At 34.0% G+C, this 16410-nt stretch overlaps 1 protein-coding gene across 1 annotated transcript in view; it reads left to right on the plus strand.

Moving 5' to 3' along the window:
* Positions 1–16410, plus strand: part of APLF (aprataxin and PNKP like factor) — a 107941-nt gene that overhangs the window by 33578 nt on the left and 57953 nt on the right. Inside the window, exons 3-5 of the mRNA XM_003262483.2 lie at positions 4405–4577; positions 14749–14896; positions 15217–15349. Of these exons, the coding sequence (XP_003262531.2) occupies positions 4405–4577; positions 14749–14896; positions 15217–15349 (454 nt within the window). The remainder of the gene's footprint in view (positions 1–4404; positions 4578–14748; positions 14897–15216; positions 15350–16410) is intronic.

The raw sequence follows: 16410 nt of genomic DNA on the forward strand, positions 1-16410 counted from the left end.
AAATGTTTTGTTATGATGATCCCTTCTGTATACTGCATACCCCAAATTATATTTAAGTGATTAAATGTTTTTCTGCTTTTCTTTAACTTGGAAATCCAAACTTACCACCAAATAAAAAAATAGCTTTGACAAGGAGAATTGAATGCAATTAGGGCAATTACTAATTTGTACTTTTAAATTGGATGACTTTCTGCCTTTTTTCCCTCTAACATTTCTCCTACAAAAAATGCTGTAGCTCTCCAGCAGTTCTAGGAAATAGTGCATGAGGAGATGATGCTAGCTCATGAGGAGATGATGTTAGCTTTTTTATATTTCATTTAAATTTAATCTACAGCCTAGTATCAGCTGGGAGAAAAGACATTACAAAGGCAAACTGATGATGATGTTCTTTGTAAATAACTATATCACCAGTGATTGGTTATGCCCTTAGGGTGAATTCATAGCTGTCAGTGCTTTTATTTCATTTTAGTAAAATCTTACTCACTTGGGGCCTTGGATGATTGAGGCAGTAGCTCTATAAGTTGCAGTTTTTCTTTTTTGCCTTTTATTATTGACCCTCAAAATATACGTCTTTGGGTGGTTGTGTTTTTTTTATTGCACAAAGTTCCTGAATTGAGAATGTTTTTCTTCTCATGAAATTAAAATTGTACTTGTGAGATATCTGGAAAATCCTATAATAATAGCCTTTCCTCAACTTATTTTGTTAAAAAAAAAAAGCTTTCCATATTAAACAAACAAACAAACACTGAAAATAAGGTGCTTTTTGGGGGTATACATCTATCATTCTTTAATATTTAATGATAACTCTAAGAGAAAGCTATAGGAAATTGATTTGTATTTTAGTTCCATTTTTTTTGCAGGGATAATGCATCCTTTGCACCAGTTCTAAAGTTGTAGCATGATCTATTGAAGTTTGAATTTATAATCTCATGAATTTGTTAAAAGGCACATACCAATAATGTCTCTTATGTAGGTAGTTATATCTTTTAATCACGGTGAGGTTGGGCTTACCAATATTTTGTCTGCCCTTGTTTGCTTTTAGAATCAAAGTTAAACTTGTCTCATTTGAAGCAGTTAGGGATCCTTAACCCTTTTGTGATATCAAGAAAAGTTTGAATATTCAGAAAAATCTTTAAATCCACTGGGGTCTGGTTTTGGGAGGGATTGAAAAGATTTTTAATTATTGATTGTACTTTTGAAATATTACGGGTCCAATTCAATCTCCTTTCTCTAATAATTAAATACTCTCAAGCCAGGTGCAGTGGCTCACCCTTGTAATCCCAGCACTTTGGGAGGCCAAGGCAGGTGGATTACCTGAGGCCAGGAGTTTGAGACCAGCCTGGCCAATGTGGTGAAACCCCATCTCTACTAAAAATACAAAAATTAGTCAGTTGTGGTGGCGGGCACCTGTAGTCCCAGCTACTCAGGGGGCTGTGGCACGAGAATTGCTTGAACCTGGAGGCAGAGGTTGCAATGAATAGAGATCATGCCACTGTACTCCAGCCTGGGTAACAGAGCAAGACTCTGTCTCAAAAAAAGAAAAAAAATTAAATACTTTCAAACAGGCTGCACATACATACACGTAAACATACTTTAAAAAAATCTACTTGGTGTTATTAGGTAATTGTCTCTTTTGGCCATATTTACAAATGTATTGCTATAAAGTATTTACAGTATTCTGTTATTTTTCAAAACTTTTATTTTTTATGTAATTATGCCATTGTTTTCATTCCTAATTTTTTGGTGTGTAATCTTCCTTTTTGTTTATTAATATTGTTAGGTTTTTATATACCTTGTAACTTTTTAAAAACTACTTTTTGGACTTCATGTACGTGTAGCATTTTAGTTGGAGTATATGTAGTTTGACATTCATTTTTTAACTTATTCAGTGAGTAATATGAATTTAGGTTTATGTTAGAGGATCAAACATTAGAATTTAGTGTCATTTTTACTCTTCATTTTGGAATCTCCTGTATGAACAGTTTTAGGAAAAAGAAAAGATGATCATGGACCATACTCATGGATTCACTTTCTTTGTGGCTGGATTTGCTGACTGCCAATATTTAACCAACTATAATTTAAATATTAAGTGCTTTCCGCTGAGGAAAACATACTCAAACAGAATATTGCATTATCTTTGGGTTTGTGATGCTTTTGTAAAGAAATGTAGTTTCCTTAAGTATTTTACCTTTTCCACTCTTACAACGTTATGCCTTTGTATTTAACATCCTAGCCTTTGTAAGTTTGGGACTATGTCAGTATTTAAAGTTGTTTAGAGACTCATCTGAAGTTTTAAAATGCTCATGAATAAGAACATGGTCTTAGCCTATAATCAGAAGCCAAGCCTCACTTAAAGAATATTCAGAGTTCAGACCAAAGCTATGTGGATTCCTGACTCTTGCTTCTCATGTTAGTTCAACATTCCTGACTCTGATGACCATGACATACTCAAGGAAAGGGAGCCTTCGCCCAAAAGGATGAGGAATACAGGGCATGATTCCCAAGTTCAGCAGTGGACACAAGCTCACAACCTGTCAATTTGTCATGTGCTTGTTGCACTCAAAAGCTCAACCTGCCAAGAGCCAGAGGACAGCTTTGAGAGAGAGAAATTAGGAGTGGCTGTCAGCATGGTGAAAGATTTCTAAACATTGTTTAAATTGTAACTTGAATTTAAAAATCAAACATTCACTACTCTTTTTAGGAATACAGTATTGCATAAATCACACTGCATCTCCCTTCTTATGCAATCTTGTATATAGTTTGACTGATAAAATAATGGCCGACCAAATTTGTGTCATCTCTGTTTTAAATTTCTACCTCTGCTCTTTATCTCCAAGTTTTATTTTACTGCTTTCTTGTAACACAGATTTAAAGGATAGAAATATGATGTATGGCCAGATTCTTACGAAATTGAATGGTCAGAACTAGGTGGATTATATTCATTCTAGCTTCAAAGATGTGTCTTTTTTGTTGTTGTTATTGCTCAGCATATGTCCATTCCCAGGGTGGTAATTACTTTGCTGTGATGTCTCCAGAAAAACTCTCATTTAAACGGATGAAACAGATAGAAGGAAGGGTAATAGAGATAGGTGCTCTCTATAAGATTGTACTTAAAAAAAAAAACAAAACACCAGAGATCTGCATTATGTAGATTGCTTTGTCATATCCTAAAGCTTATTTATTTTAAAAACCCAGTGATATTATGACAAAAAGGCTATTTGACTTATGGAAATGGCCAATTTTAGCTTGAATCTAGTTAGAATTTTTAAGGTACCTCATAATAGGTCCTTTTTGTTTTTTGAAGCAACTCTTGTTATCTTTGCTAATACGGAAGTAGTGGCAAACATAATTTAAAATAGTGGATATTGTAATAGTTCTAACTTTGAGATTCATTTACTACTTTGATTTGAATGTGGATGATCTTCATAGTGGGAGTTTCATTTAAACAAATAAGACGATTCCTCTTTCAGAAGGTAGAAAGAAAGCTGTGTTGTTTGCTTGACAGATTTGATTAGACTCTTCCTTCCTATATGTCTTAGTTCATTTTGTGCTGCAATAACAGAATACCTGAGGCTGGGTAATTTATAATGAACAGACATTTATTTGGCTCACTGTTCTGGAAGCTGGGAAGTCTAAAATGCCAGGGCCGCATATGGTGAGAGCCTTTTTGCTGCATCATAACGTGGTGGAAGGCATTACGTGGAGAGAAAGCATGCATGAGAGAGTGAGCAAGAGAGGGCCAAACTTGCATTTATGACAGACCCACTCTCTAGATAGCAAAGTTGCTCCCCAGATAATGAATCCACTCTTGTGATAATGTCATTAATCCATTCATGAGGACATTTCCTTTATGACCTACATGTTAAAGGTCCTACTTGTCAACACTGTTGCCTTAGGGTTGGAGTTTCCAACACATGGACTTCGGGGGACACATTCAAACCATAGCATTGTAGTTTCTTATTTTTTAATTGTAATAAGAAATTAGTAGGAGAAAATAAATGGTAAAGAAACTAGCCATTCTCAGGAAATTAGCGCATTTTGGATGTGGAAGTTGGGGGCTCAGTTTTTCCATACTAAGAATTATTTTTCATATTTCTTCTTGTGATGTCCAGTTGTCTCTATTAAGCAAAATAGAAGACTCTTTTAACCAGTTAGTTGATTTTTCCTTTGAGTCCTGGAGAAATGGGAGGTATACCATAGCTTCTTTTCTCTTTTATATATAAATAATAATTATGGTACTTATAAGAGTTAGATTTATTAAACTTTTAAGTCTAAGTTTATGCTTAAATTGTTTTGATACCAAAATTGTGAATTCATATTTAATTGTATTTTTCTTGTAATTTTGAGTTACAACATTATTGTATTCTTTTTTAAATTTAATTATATTCTTCTCTAATTTGTTAGATACACACAAATCCGTGTTTTTATCAGTCTTCAGAGAAGAGTCAGCTCTTACCATTGAAGACAAATCTGTGGTGCTATTTGAATCCTGGAGATAGTTTTTCTTTGTTAGTTGACAAATACATTTTCCGCGTTCTCTCTATACCCTCTGAAGTGGAAATGGAATGTACCTTAAGGTAAGTGCTTCATGAAATGAGAGTAAGAATGTTATTTTTAATCTAATTCTTCAGCCATCACAAATCCTTCGGTAGGAACCAGTAGAAACTATTAAACTGGAGATAGAGTAGGTGTGCAATGTGTGTGTACACGTGTGTGTGTGTGCATGCCTTTGCATGTGATGTGTGTTTTGTGCACATGCACGTGTGTATCTGTTTCTAGAAAACATTTGACTTTGCAAACTTACTATGCGTTGATAGCAGTTGCTCCTATAGGTGGTGTCTTTTACCATTGTATTCAGAATGTATTTTCCATCTAACAGTATTCGATGTAGTTAATTCAAAATTGACTACCTTTTCCTCATTTTTTTAGCTTTTTGAATTTTATTAAGGTATTAACTTCTGACTTACACTTGTCTAACTCCTCTTTCTTATAAAAATAGCAGAAAATATAGAACAGAGAAACTGAGGAAATGAGGTATTAGAATAAATATACTGATGTCTGGCTTACAGTTAAAATTCATACACTAGTTTTTTTAGTCAGAAGATTATTTGGCTTCATTTCAGCTTTTAAATTATAGAATGGATAAACGAGACTTACAGAAGTAGATGGACAGAATTATGCGGAGTATGTTCTCTGATAGCAATGGTATTAAGTCAGAAATCATTAACAATAAAATAGCTACACAAATATGCAAATATTTTGAAATTAAATAACACATTTCTAAATTACCCTTGGGTCAAAGAGAAATCATAGGGAAATTGGAAAACATTTTGAACAGAATGATATTGAAAACAGCATAAAAATTTGTGAGATGCAGCTAAATTAGCCCTTAGTGGGAAGTTTATAGTCGAATGCCTGTATTAGAAGAGAAGAAATCTATAAAACCAGTGATCTGTGCTTCTACTTTAGGAGGATAGACAAAAAGCAAATTAATCCCAAAGAAAATAGAAAAAAGAAAGTAAGAACTAGAAGTCAGTGAAATAGAAAATGGCCAAAATAAAATCAGTAAAGCTATGGGCTGGTTTGGTGAAAAGATTAATAAAATTGGTGAAACTGTAGTAAGGCTTACTGAGAAAAAAGTGAGAAAACACAAATTATCAATATCAACAGTAGAAGAGGGGATATCATTACTGATACTACAGATCTTAGAAGAATAATGAGGAAATATTATGTAAAACTTTATGCCAATAAATTTGGCAATTGAAATGAATGGGTACATTTCTTAAAAAACAAAACTGATGCAGGAAAAATAGAAATCTGATGAATTCTATGTTCATTTTAAAAATTGAATTCATAATTTAAGTATTTCCCGTAAGGATCTTCACTAATGAATTCTATTAAACTTACAAGGAAGAAATAATGCCAATATTATTCTTTTTTCTCAAAAAATAGAAGAGGATATACTTCCCAACTCATTTTATGAAGCTTCTATAATTTAGAAACTAAAATCAGACAAGATTTTACAAAAATCCCTCAAAACTACAGACCAATATTCCTCATAATAAAGTATTTACGAATCAAATCCAGCAATATGTAAAAAGGATAATACTCTATTACCAAGTGGGGCTTGTCCAAGGGATACAAGGTTAGTTTATTGTATAAAAATCAAAGCAATTCACCATAACAGACTAAAGAACTATCATTTTAATAGATGCTCAAAAATAATTTTGACAAAACTCAACACCTCTTCATGATTTTTTAAATTTTTGAGAAAACAAGGAAAAGAAGGAAACTTTTTTCCTACCAAAAACCTATTAGTGAAATGTTGAAAGTTCTTCCCCTAAGATTGGGAATATGACAAAGATAAAATATATCAGATTTGAAAGGAAGAAGTAAAACTGTGTTTATTTGCAGATGACGTGATTTGTATTTAGAAAATCCTGAGGAATCTACCAAAAAGAAAAGCAAGTCACAAAACAGTGTCTATTATATGATTACATTGATATTAAATTCTGTAATAAGTAAACTAATCTGTTAAATAGAAGTATAATCAATCATTGTTTCCAAGGGGATTGACTAGTAAGAAGCTACAAAGGAGCTTTTTGTTTGGCTTTGTTTCAGCTTTTAAACAAATATGGACATATTCTGTGTCTTGTTAAGGGTGCAGATTATGTGGATGTACGCATTTGTCAAAACTAATCAAATTTCACACTTCTGATGTGTACATTTCATATATAAATTATATCTAAAAATGCTTAAACGTAAGTGGAAAAAATGTCAGGAAGTTGCTTTTTAGTTAAATGAAATTCATTAACCATTGCTTACTACTTTAAAGTACATGTCTTTTTCTCTTATCATACATGTATGAAGCATGCTATTTAAACTAGCTGTTGAAATGAGACATGTAAAGAACTGATTTTTTTGTTACAATAAACTTTCATAATAGAATTACCTACTTTTTTCAAAAATTAGGAAAATGTGCATCCTTATGAAACACGATATGGTCATTGCCTGATAACTTATTTAAACTATTATATGTCTATTTAAATTTCATTTATATTGATTCAAATTAGCTTATTTCCTTAGTGTGAAAGACCAGTGTCTTTAAGGCCAGTGTCACACTTTAAATATATCAGTTTATGGGATTAGTGAATTTTGAATTTTTTCGTATTGATGAAACTGAAAATAAACCCATTTTCACAGCACTGTACTTTTCTCAGGCTATTTAAACCTTGGGTTCTGTCATTTGCTAGAAGGGCTCACAGAACTCAGGAACAGTTTACTTACGAGATTACGGATTTATTACAAGTGCTATATTACAGGATACAAATTAACAGCCAGATGAGGAGATACATAGGGTGAGGTCTGGAAGGGTCCCCAGCACAGGAGCTTCTGTTCCAGTGGAGTGTTGGGGTACACCACTCTCCCAGCACATGGACACGTTCTTGTTCACCAACCTGGAAGTCCTCTGAACTTTGTCTTTTTGGGTTTTTATGGAGGCTTCATTACAAAGGCATGATTGAGTAAATCATTGGCCAATGTGATTAAGTCAATCTCCAGCCGCTCTTCCCTCCCTGGTGGTGAGGCTGGGAGTTCCTACCCTCTAATCATGATTGGTTTTCCTAACAACCAGCCTTTCATCTTTAGAGGCTTTCTAAAAGTCACCTCATTAACATACATTCAGATGTGGTTGAAAGGGGCGTATTGTGAACAACAAAAGAGGCTCCTTTCACCTGTTTCGGAGCTCTAGCCAGGAACCAGAAGTGAAGACCAAAATATGTATTTCTTATGATATCACACCATCACAGGCAAATTCTTGTGGTTTCTGCCATTAGCTAGGTCCTGTAGCTTCTTAGTGAATATTTAGTTTCCTATTGAAGCAAGGACAGTACTTCTGTAGTCAGGTAATGATGAGTTAACCCTGGTTATTAGACTAGAAGCCATGAGGGGAGGTGGGGGCAGATCTTGAATTTGAGTATCATCATGAGAGATGTCTACCCAGGGGAGGCAGCTGCCTGATTTCCAGAGAGGGAGAGTCCACTGTCTGCTAGCAAGGGGAAGTGGACTATGTATTAGATAGGAAGCATTGAAATACGCTTCTAGACGTTTCTTGATATTGTTGGGGTTTTCCTGTTTTTGAACTAGCTCTGTTTTGCAGGGCCAACCACATAAAAACACTGCTTACTGTTGTACAAGCTTTACATGTATGAACTTTTTATTCTCCATAATAATCTCTATGAGGACTAGGTATTGCTAATATCCCTATATGACAGATGAAGACATTGGGACACAGAAGGTTTAAGACTTGCCCAAGGTCACAGCTTAATACATGGCAGAGGTGCGATCCAAACTCAAGCCAGCTGTTTCCAGAGTTGATGCTCTTACTAACTACCCCCTGCTGTATGAGAATGTTTACTATAGCACTCATTTGAATTGTGAAAACACCTGCAGAAAGGCTAAATAAATTTGGTATAATCCTGTAATTATATGAAAGAGAATGAACTAAGAGAGAGCTCAGGTTAAAACATGGATAAATCTCCCCACTATAATGTTGAGGGAAAAAACCCAAAAAGGCTATAAACATATGAAACATACATAATTTCTGTAAAATAATGGATGCATACATACAAATAATGAAAGTATAAAGACATGCATGGGAATAATAAACATCAAATTCAGGCTAATGTTTACTTTTGGAGAAGGAATGGGAGGGAAAGGAGCAAGATTGAGGCTGGGTATGGAGAGGGCTTGAATTGTATTTGTAATTAATCTGGAGCAAATACGAGAAAATGTTTCTATCAGGGTGGTAGATACACAAGTATTTATATTCATAGATATGCAGATAGACTACATATGTTCTCTATATATTTTTGCATGTTGAAATATTTAAGACATTAAAAAAGAATAGAAAAAAGCTTATATGCTTTGTAGAAGTTGTTAGGACTCCTTTGCCATAATTCTTTTCTTCCAACCAGTGTGAATTTAAGAAAGGGATCTGAACCACAAACCAACCATAGAAAAGCTTGTCATTTCTTTAGGTTTTCCTTTTACTCACATTAAAATGTTTTTTATATAGTATTTAGATTCTGTATAATTATTCCTACTCATTACCTACTTTGAAGGAACATTTAAGTCTATACATGTCAGTTCTAGTTTGTTCATTTTTCACTCTTTTCTCTACATATGTGTCTATGAAATCATTCTGCCAGGAGTACCAAAACTCATGCTTTTTTGAGAAGTCAAAGAGAAAACCAAATAAGAAAAAGAATACTTAGTTTTATATTTTAGTAAATTAAATTATAGCACATTTCACTTAGAAGCACTAATATTAATTCTTCCTCCCCAATAGTGGGTGCTTAGTAAGTGTTGGTTTTTTGAATGCATTAATGAAATATCTGAGGATATTAAATTGAGTGATAATATGATAAGTATAACATTTTGTTTTCATAGCTGAATTTTATTGCTGATGAGGAAGTACGACATTTTCACTCTAGGGAGATTATTTTAAGACACTTATGAGGAAAGTGAAGTAAATCCTTTGTTATACTGAATTACTTTTTTTTCAAATTGTTGAAAATCTAAGTACGTAGATTCCATATAAATAACTACTAATTTTAATCACTGATATTGAAGAAACAATAAAATGGTGATGAAAATGTCATGATAGTGTGACAATATGCAAGTTTCAAATTCATTTATGATTATTTAAAATGTATTTTTAGATCCAGCTCATTCATGATAGTAGCATATTTTATATTAAAGATATGAAAATACATAACATTTAAGCAAAATTTGGAATATATTTGAAAGACTTAAGAATAACTTAATTGCCATAACAATCTTAGAAAAGAAGAAAAGAGTTGGAGGGTTCACACTTCTTGATTTCAAAACCTACTGTGAAGCTACAGTAATCAGGACAGTCCTGGTGTAAAGAAAGACATATAGATCAAGGAAATAGAATTGAGGGTCCAGAAGTAAACCCCTACATTTAGGGTCAGTTGGTTTTTGACAAAGGTGTCAAGACAATTAAATGGGAGAAAGAATAGTTCTTTTCAACAAATGATGCTGGGACAATTGAATATCCACATGCAAAAGAATGAAGTTAGTCTCCTGCTGCACACCATATAAAAATTAACTTAAAATGGATCAGAGGTCTAAATATAAGCACTAAAACTATAAAACTCTTAGAAAAAACAGGTGTAAATCTTTGTGACCTTGCATTAGGCAATGGTTATAACACCAGAAACACAAGCAAACAAAGAAAAAGTAGATAAATTGGACTTCATTACACTTAAAAGTTCTGTGCTTCTAAGGACACAGTTAAGAAAGTGAAAAGATTCAGTGCCAACCCTATCAAGCTAACAATGACTTTCTTCACAGAATTGGAAAAAACTACTTTAAAGTTCATATGGAACCAAAAAAGAGCCCTCATTGCCAAGACAATCCTAAGCCAAAAGAACAAAGCTGGAGGCATCACGCTACCTGACTTCAAAGTATACTACAAGGCGACAGTAACCAAAACAGCATGGTACTGGTACCAAAACAGAGATATAGACCAATGGAACAGAACAGAGCCCTCAGAAATAACACCAGACATCTACAACCATCTGATCTTTGACAAACCTGACAAAAACAAGAAATGGGGAAAGGATTCCCTATTTAATAAATGGTGCTGGGAAAACTGGCTAGCCATATGTAGAAAGCTGAAACTGGATCCCTTCCTTACACCGTATACAAAAATTAATTCGAGATGGATTAAAGACTTAAATGTTAGACCTAAAACCATAAAAACCCTAAAAGAAAACCTAGGCAATACCATTCAGGATATAGGCATAGGCAAGGACTTCATGTCTAAAACACCAAAAGCAATGGTAACAAAAGCCAGAATTGACAAATGGGATCTCATTAAACTAAAGAGCTTCTGCACAGCAAAAGAAACTACCATCAGAGTGAACAGGCAACCTACAGAATGGGGGAAAATTTTTGCAATCTGCTCATCTGACAAAGGGCTAATATCCAGAATCTACAAAGAACTCAATCAAATTTATAAGAAAAAAACAACCCCATCAAAAAGCGGGCAAAGGATATGAACAGACACTTCTCAAAAGAAGACATTTATGTAGCCAACAGACACATGAAAAAATGCTCATCATCACTGGCCATCAGAGAAATGCAAATCAAAACCACAATGAGATACCATCTCACACCAGTTAGAATGGCAATCATTAAAAAGTCAGGAAACAACAGGTGCTAGAGAGGGCGTGGAGAAATAGGAACACTTTTACACTGTTGGTGGGACTGTAAACTAGTTCAACCATTGTGGAAGACAGTGTGGCAATTCCTCAAGGATCTAGAACTAGAAATACCAGTTGACCCAGCCATCCCATTACTGGGTATGTACCCTGAGGAATATAACTCATGCTGCTATAAACACACATGCACATGTATGTTTATTGCAGCACTATTCACAATAGCAAAGACTTGGAACCAACCCAAATGTCCAACAATGATAGACTGGATTAAGAAAATGTGGCACATATACACCATGGAATACTATGCAGTCATTAAAAAGGATGAGTTCATGTCCTTTGTAGGGACATGGTTGAAGCTGGAAAGCATCATTCTCAGCAAACTGTCGCAAGGACAAAAAACCAGACACTGCATGTTCTCACTCACAGGTGGGAATTGAACAATGAGAACACTTGGACACAGGAAGGGGAACATCACACACCGGGGCCTGTTGTGGGGTGGGGGGAGGGGGAGGGGGAGGGATAGCATCAGGAGATACACCAAATGTAAATGACGAGTTAATGGGTGCAGCACACCAACATGGCACATGTATACATATGTAACAAACCTGCATGTTGTGCACATGTACCCTAGAACTTAAAGTATAATAAAATAAAATATAAAAAAAAGAAAGTGAAAAGACAACCACAGAATGAGAAAATATTTGTAAATCACATGTAACAGACTTACATTCAGAATATCTAAAGAATTCTCAGCAATGCGAAGGCAAACAACCCAATTTTAAAATGCATAACTGATTTGAATAGACATTTTTCCAAAGAAGGTATACAGGTGGTCAGTAGAACGTGAAAAAATGTTCAACATCACTAGTCACAGGGAAATGCAAATTAAAACCATAATGAGATACCACTTTACATCTACTAGGAAAGCTATAATCAAAAATGTAACAACAAGTGTTGGTGAGGTTGTGAAGAAAGTGAACTATTATACATTGTGGTGGGATTATAAAATGCTATAGCCTCTTTGGAACATACTCTGGCAGTTCCTCAAAAGTTTAAACATGGAATTACTATGTGGCTGAGCATTTCGACTCCTATGTATATACCCAAAAGAACTGAAAACCTATGTCCACATGAAAACTTGTACATAGATGTTCACAGCAGCATTAATTCATAATAGCCAAAAAGTGGAAATGACTCACCTGTCCAGCAACTGTTGAATAGATAAACAAGTATTGTATAGTCATACAGTAGAATATTATTTGGCCGTAAAGAGGAATGAAATATTTACATATGCTACAACACAGATGAATCTTGAAACATTATGCTCAGTGAAAAAGCTTGACATGAAAGACCACATACTATATTTCATTTATATGAAATATGTAGAAAATGTGATCTATGGAGACGGAAGGTAGATTAATGGTTGCCAGGAGCAGGAGGAAGAGGCAATAGGAAGAGACTGCTAATGCATGTGGTATTTCTTTTTGAGGTGTTGAATATGTTCTAAAATTAGATATTGGTGATAGTTGCACAACTCTGTTAACATACTAATAAACACTGGATAGTACACTTTAACAGGATGAATCTTATGGCTATGTGGATTATTTTTCAATAAAGTGATTATAAAAAAGGATATCTCAATTACCTTTACTAGGCTACATTTAACTTTCCAAGTTTTAATTTTTTATTTAAAATATTCTGTAATGATGCTTTATAAATCCTGTGATAGTTGATTACTAATAGACGTATTTGAAGATAAAATAAAAATATATGTCACAGTGACTGATATTTAAATAAATGTGTAATAGAATAATTTATACTTGTACTTTTTTGAATGAAATGTTAAATAGAATTTTGTTCTGAGATTTTTTTTTGTTACTACATTTATTGTGGGTAACTATTAATAAAAATTACATATAGACTATAGAGTGTATATGAATTCATCTCAGACTTATGCCACAATAGAAAATAAACTAGAAATGGAATTGATGATGTTACTTAATTCCTAATACTATAAATTGTGAAAAATAATCACACTACTCTTGAATGTTTCTTAATATTTTTCATGTTAAATATTAAGAAAACTTGAAAAAAATTATAATTTGGAAGTACACCTGTAATCTATGAGTAAAATGGGTCTGGGTATTGTAGTGGAGTGACCTTTCATAGCTAGGACAATCAGACATTTCCAAGATATGTCTCCAGCACCTGGCACAGTGTCTGACACACAGTAGAAGTTTTAAAAATATTGATTGAATGAACAAAAAATGTGATGCTGCATAGTAATTTACTCTAAGTAAATTTTCTCTTTTGGCTGATTCTTGCCATTGACATTGAAGGCTGCCTTTGAAGTAGATTATTCCCTGTATAAGAAATACTAAAACAAACAAATAAAACAAGCGGTTAATTAGACTTTGCTCAGCTAGACATACTTCTAAAATCTTATATCTTTAGTTTTTAAAAATTCACGTTTAATGAGGACAATTTACACACAGTAGAATTCATCCCTTTTAAATGTGCAATTCAATGCACTAAAAATGATAATATAGTCATTTAAAATACTACTAGAGTGAGATATAGAACATTTCCATTTCCCCAAATGTTCTCTCCTGGCTCTTTGTAGTCTGTCCCTTCACTCCACCCCCAATCCCTGGCAACCATTAATATTATTTCTGTCCCTGTAGCTTTACCTTTCAGGATGTCATATAAATGGAGTAATACAATACGCCTTTTGTGTCTGGCTTCTTTCACTTAGCAAAATGCCTTTGGGATTCATCTATATTCTTGCACACATCAATAGTTCATTCCTTGTTATTTCTGAGTAGTATTTCATCTATAGTTTCAAATTTTCAAAAAGACAAATTTGTTGGATCATGTCTATGCATACATAAGTATTAATAACCCAACAACTTTGGATGACCTTACTGCATATTGCAGGAGTATGAGGTAATTGGTTCTGCTGGCATGTCCCACATGTTCCTGTTCCAGAACATTTAGCTTGCAGCTGTACTACAAGTTTGGGGATATTTCATAAGTAGCTCTTTAATACTTCCCTGAACTTCAGTAGCAGTTATGTGTCAACTTAAACTCAGGATTTTATTTCTTTTTTCTCCAAACGTCTAACTAGCTTAGGTGATGCCCTTGCAGTTTACATTATCTCTCTAGAGGCTGGGTGGTGATCTTAATTTTTGTGGACCATCTGGACAAATATTAAATAAAGAGCTCTTAAGCCTTGAGAGAGATGGCTGCCACACATCTCAAAAATAATTGTGGTTTCTAGGCCCATGATTTGGAAAGATTGATGTATTTTATGGCAATACAGCAGGTAGGAAATAAAGAACATATTCTAGTCTATATATTTTATTCTAATATACTATAATCTGCTTTTTTTGTTTTTGCTAAGTCTGAGAAAAGGGACATAACTTAGATGTAGTTCTAAGGCAGCAGAAGTGTGTTAAATTTAAAATTAAAGACAAGTTTCTATTTTATCTTATAGAAACAGTCAAATGCTTGATGAAGATAATATATTGAATGAAACACCAAAATCCCCCGTGATTAATTTACCTCATGAGACTACCGGTGCCTCACAACTGGAAGGAAGCACAGAAATAGCCAAGACCCAGATGACTCCCACAAATAGTGTGGTGAGAAATTTGATATCTCATCCATTTATAACATGTTCTTCAAATTATTATGAAGGCAGAAAAGACAACTGAAATTAGGTCTATTATGACAATATTGCCAGCATTTATCTACTTTTGCTGATTTTAAGTTAAGCTCTAGAGAATATGGCAGTAATCCAACAGTTAAACTAATAGAAATAATTTCTTTGTTCAAGAAATTTTATGAACTCAGTCTACAGTTGCATATGGGTATTTTAATGGTAGTATTCTGCAAAGCAAATATTTTGCAAATTCATTAAAGATGTGTGATTATTTTTAGTAATTTATAGGTGTCTTTTTAGTCTTTCCTAGGTGAAAATAGAGACTGCAGTAAGCAGCAGCCAATCCTTGCCGAGAGGAAAAGAATCCTTCCAGCTTGGATGTTAGCAGAACATTTAAGTGATCAAAACCTTTCAGTACCAGCAATCAGTGGAGGTAGGTTTTTGTTTCTACTAATGCTGACTTTCAAGAAAACATTAAACAGAATTTGAAAGTTTTTCTGAAGAAAAACTATAAACTAGTTCTATAGAGATAGAGGTTGTGTAAGTGTATAGCTTAGCCTAGTTTTTTTTAGTTGTGAACATGAAGTCTAATTTAAAACATAGGCTATTACTTTATGCCATTTATCAAATACCACCCTAATTTTCTTCATTTAACAAGTGCTATTATGTGCTAGCATTATATTAATGAAGACTTTCAAACAGACTTCTTGGTGCTATGTCTAGGATAAAAGGCTAGCACAATAAGAGTGTTTAATTTGATTTTTAAAAATGCCAGATGAATTGATATACTTTCGAGTTTACTGATTCTTTTTTCTGCCATCTCTAATTTGCTGTTAAGTCCATCTAGTGAATTATTCATTTTAGTTATTGTACTTTTCAGTTCTGGAATTCCTCTTTGGTTCTTTTTTGTATAGTTTATGTTTCTCTGATGAGATTCCCCGTTTATTCAATCATTTTGTGTATTTTTCTATAAGTCTTTGACCATATTTATAATAGCTGCAATAAAGTCTGCATCTACATACAACTTTGCCATTTCAGACTTAGTTTTTATTGACTGCTTGTTTTCTTTTATGGGGTCACATTTTCCTGTGTATTCTGTGCCTAGTGATTTTCTATTGATATTGGATATTATGGATGATACATTGTAGAGGCTCTTGATTTTGTTATGTTCCTCTGAAGAAGTATTTTTGTTCTGATAGCAATTAATTTGGCTGGATTCAGAGTCTACCCTGTTTCCCCTGTTATGGATGGCAGCTGCAGGCTCTAGGTAGTTCTTTCACTTTCCAGCTGCTGCGTTTTTCTCTGGGTCCTTGGGGTTGGCCCCATGCAAATGTAGTTTAGCAGTCAGCCAAGAATTGGGGTCAAGTTTTTATGTAGGTTTTTGCTCTTGCCCCTTCTGTGGCTTCCTTCCTTCCAGGATTTTATCACTCACCTCTGCCTGTTCTCCTAGCCTCAAACTCTCTGCTCTGACCATTTAAACCAGTAAGGTTGCAG

This window comes from Nomascus leucogenys, chromosome 14, assembly GCF_006542625.1.
Source record: "Nomascus leucogenys isolate Asia chromosome 14, Asia_NLE_v1, whole genome shotgun sequence".
Taxonomy (NCBI): Eukaryota; Metazoa; Chordata; class Mammalia; order Primates; family Hylobatidae; genus Nomascus; species Nomascus leucogenys.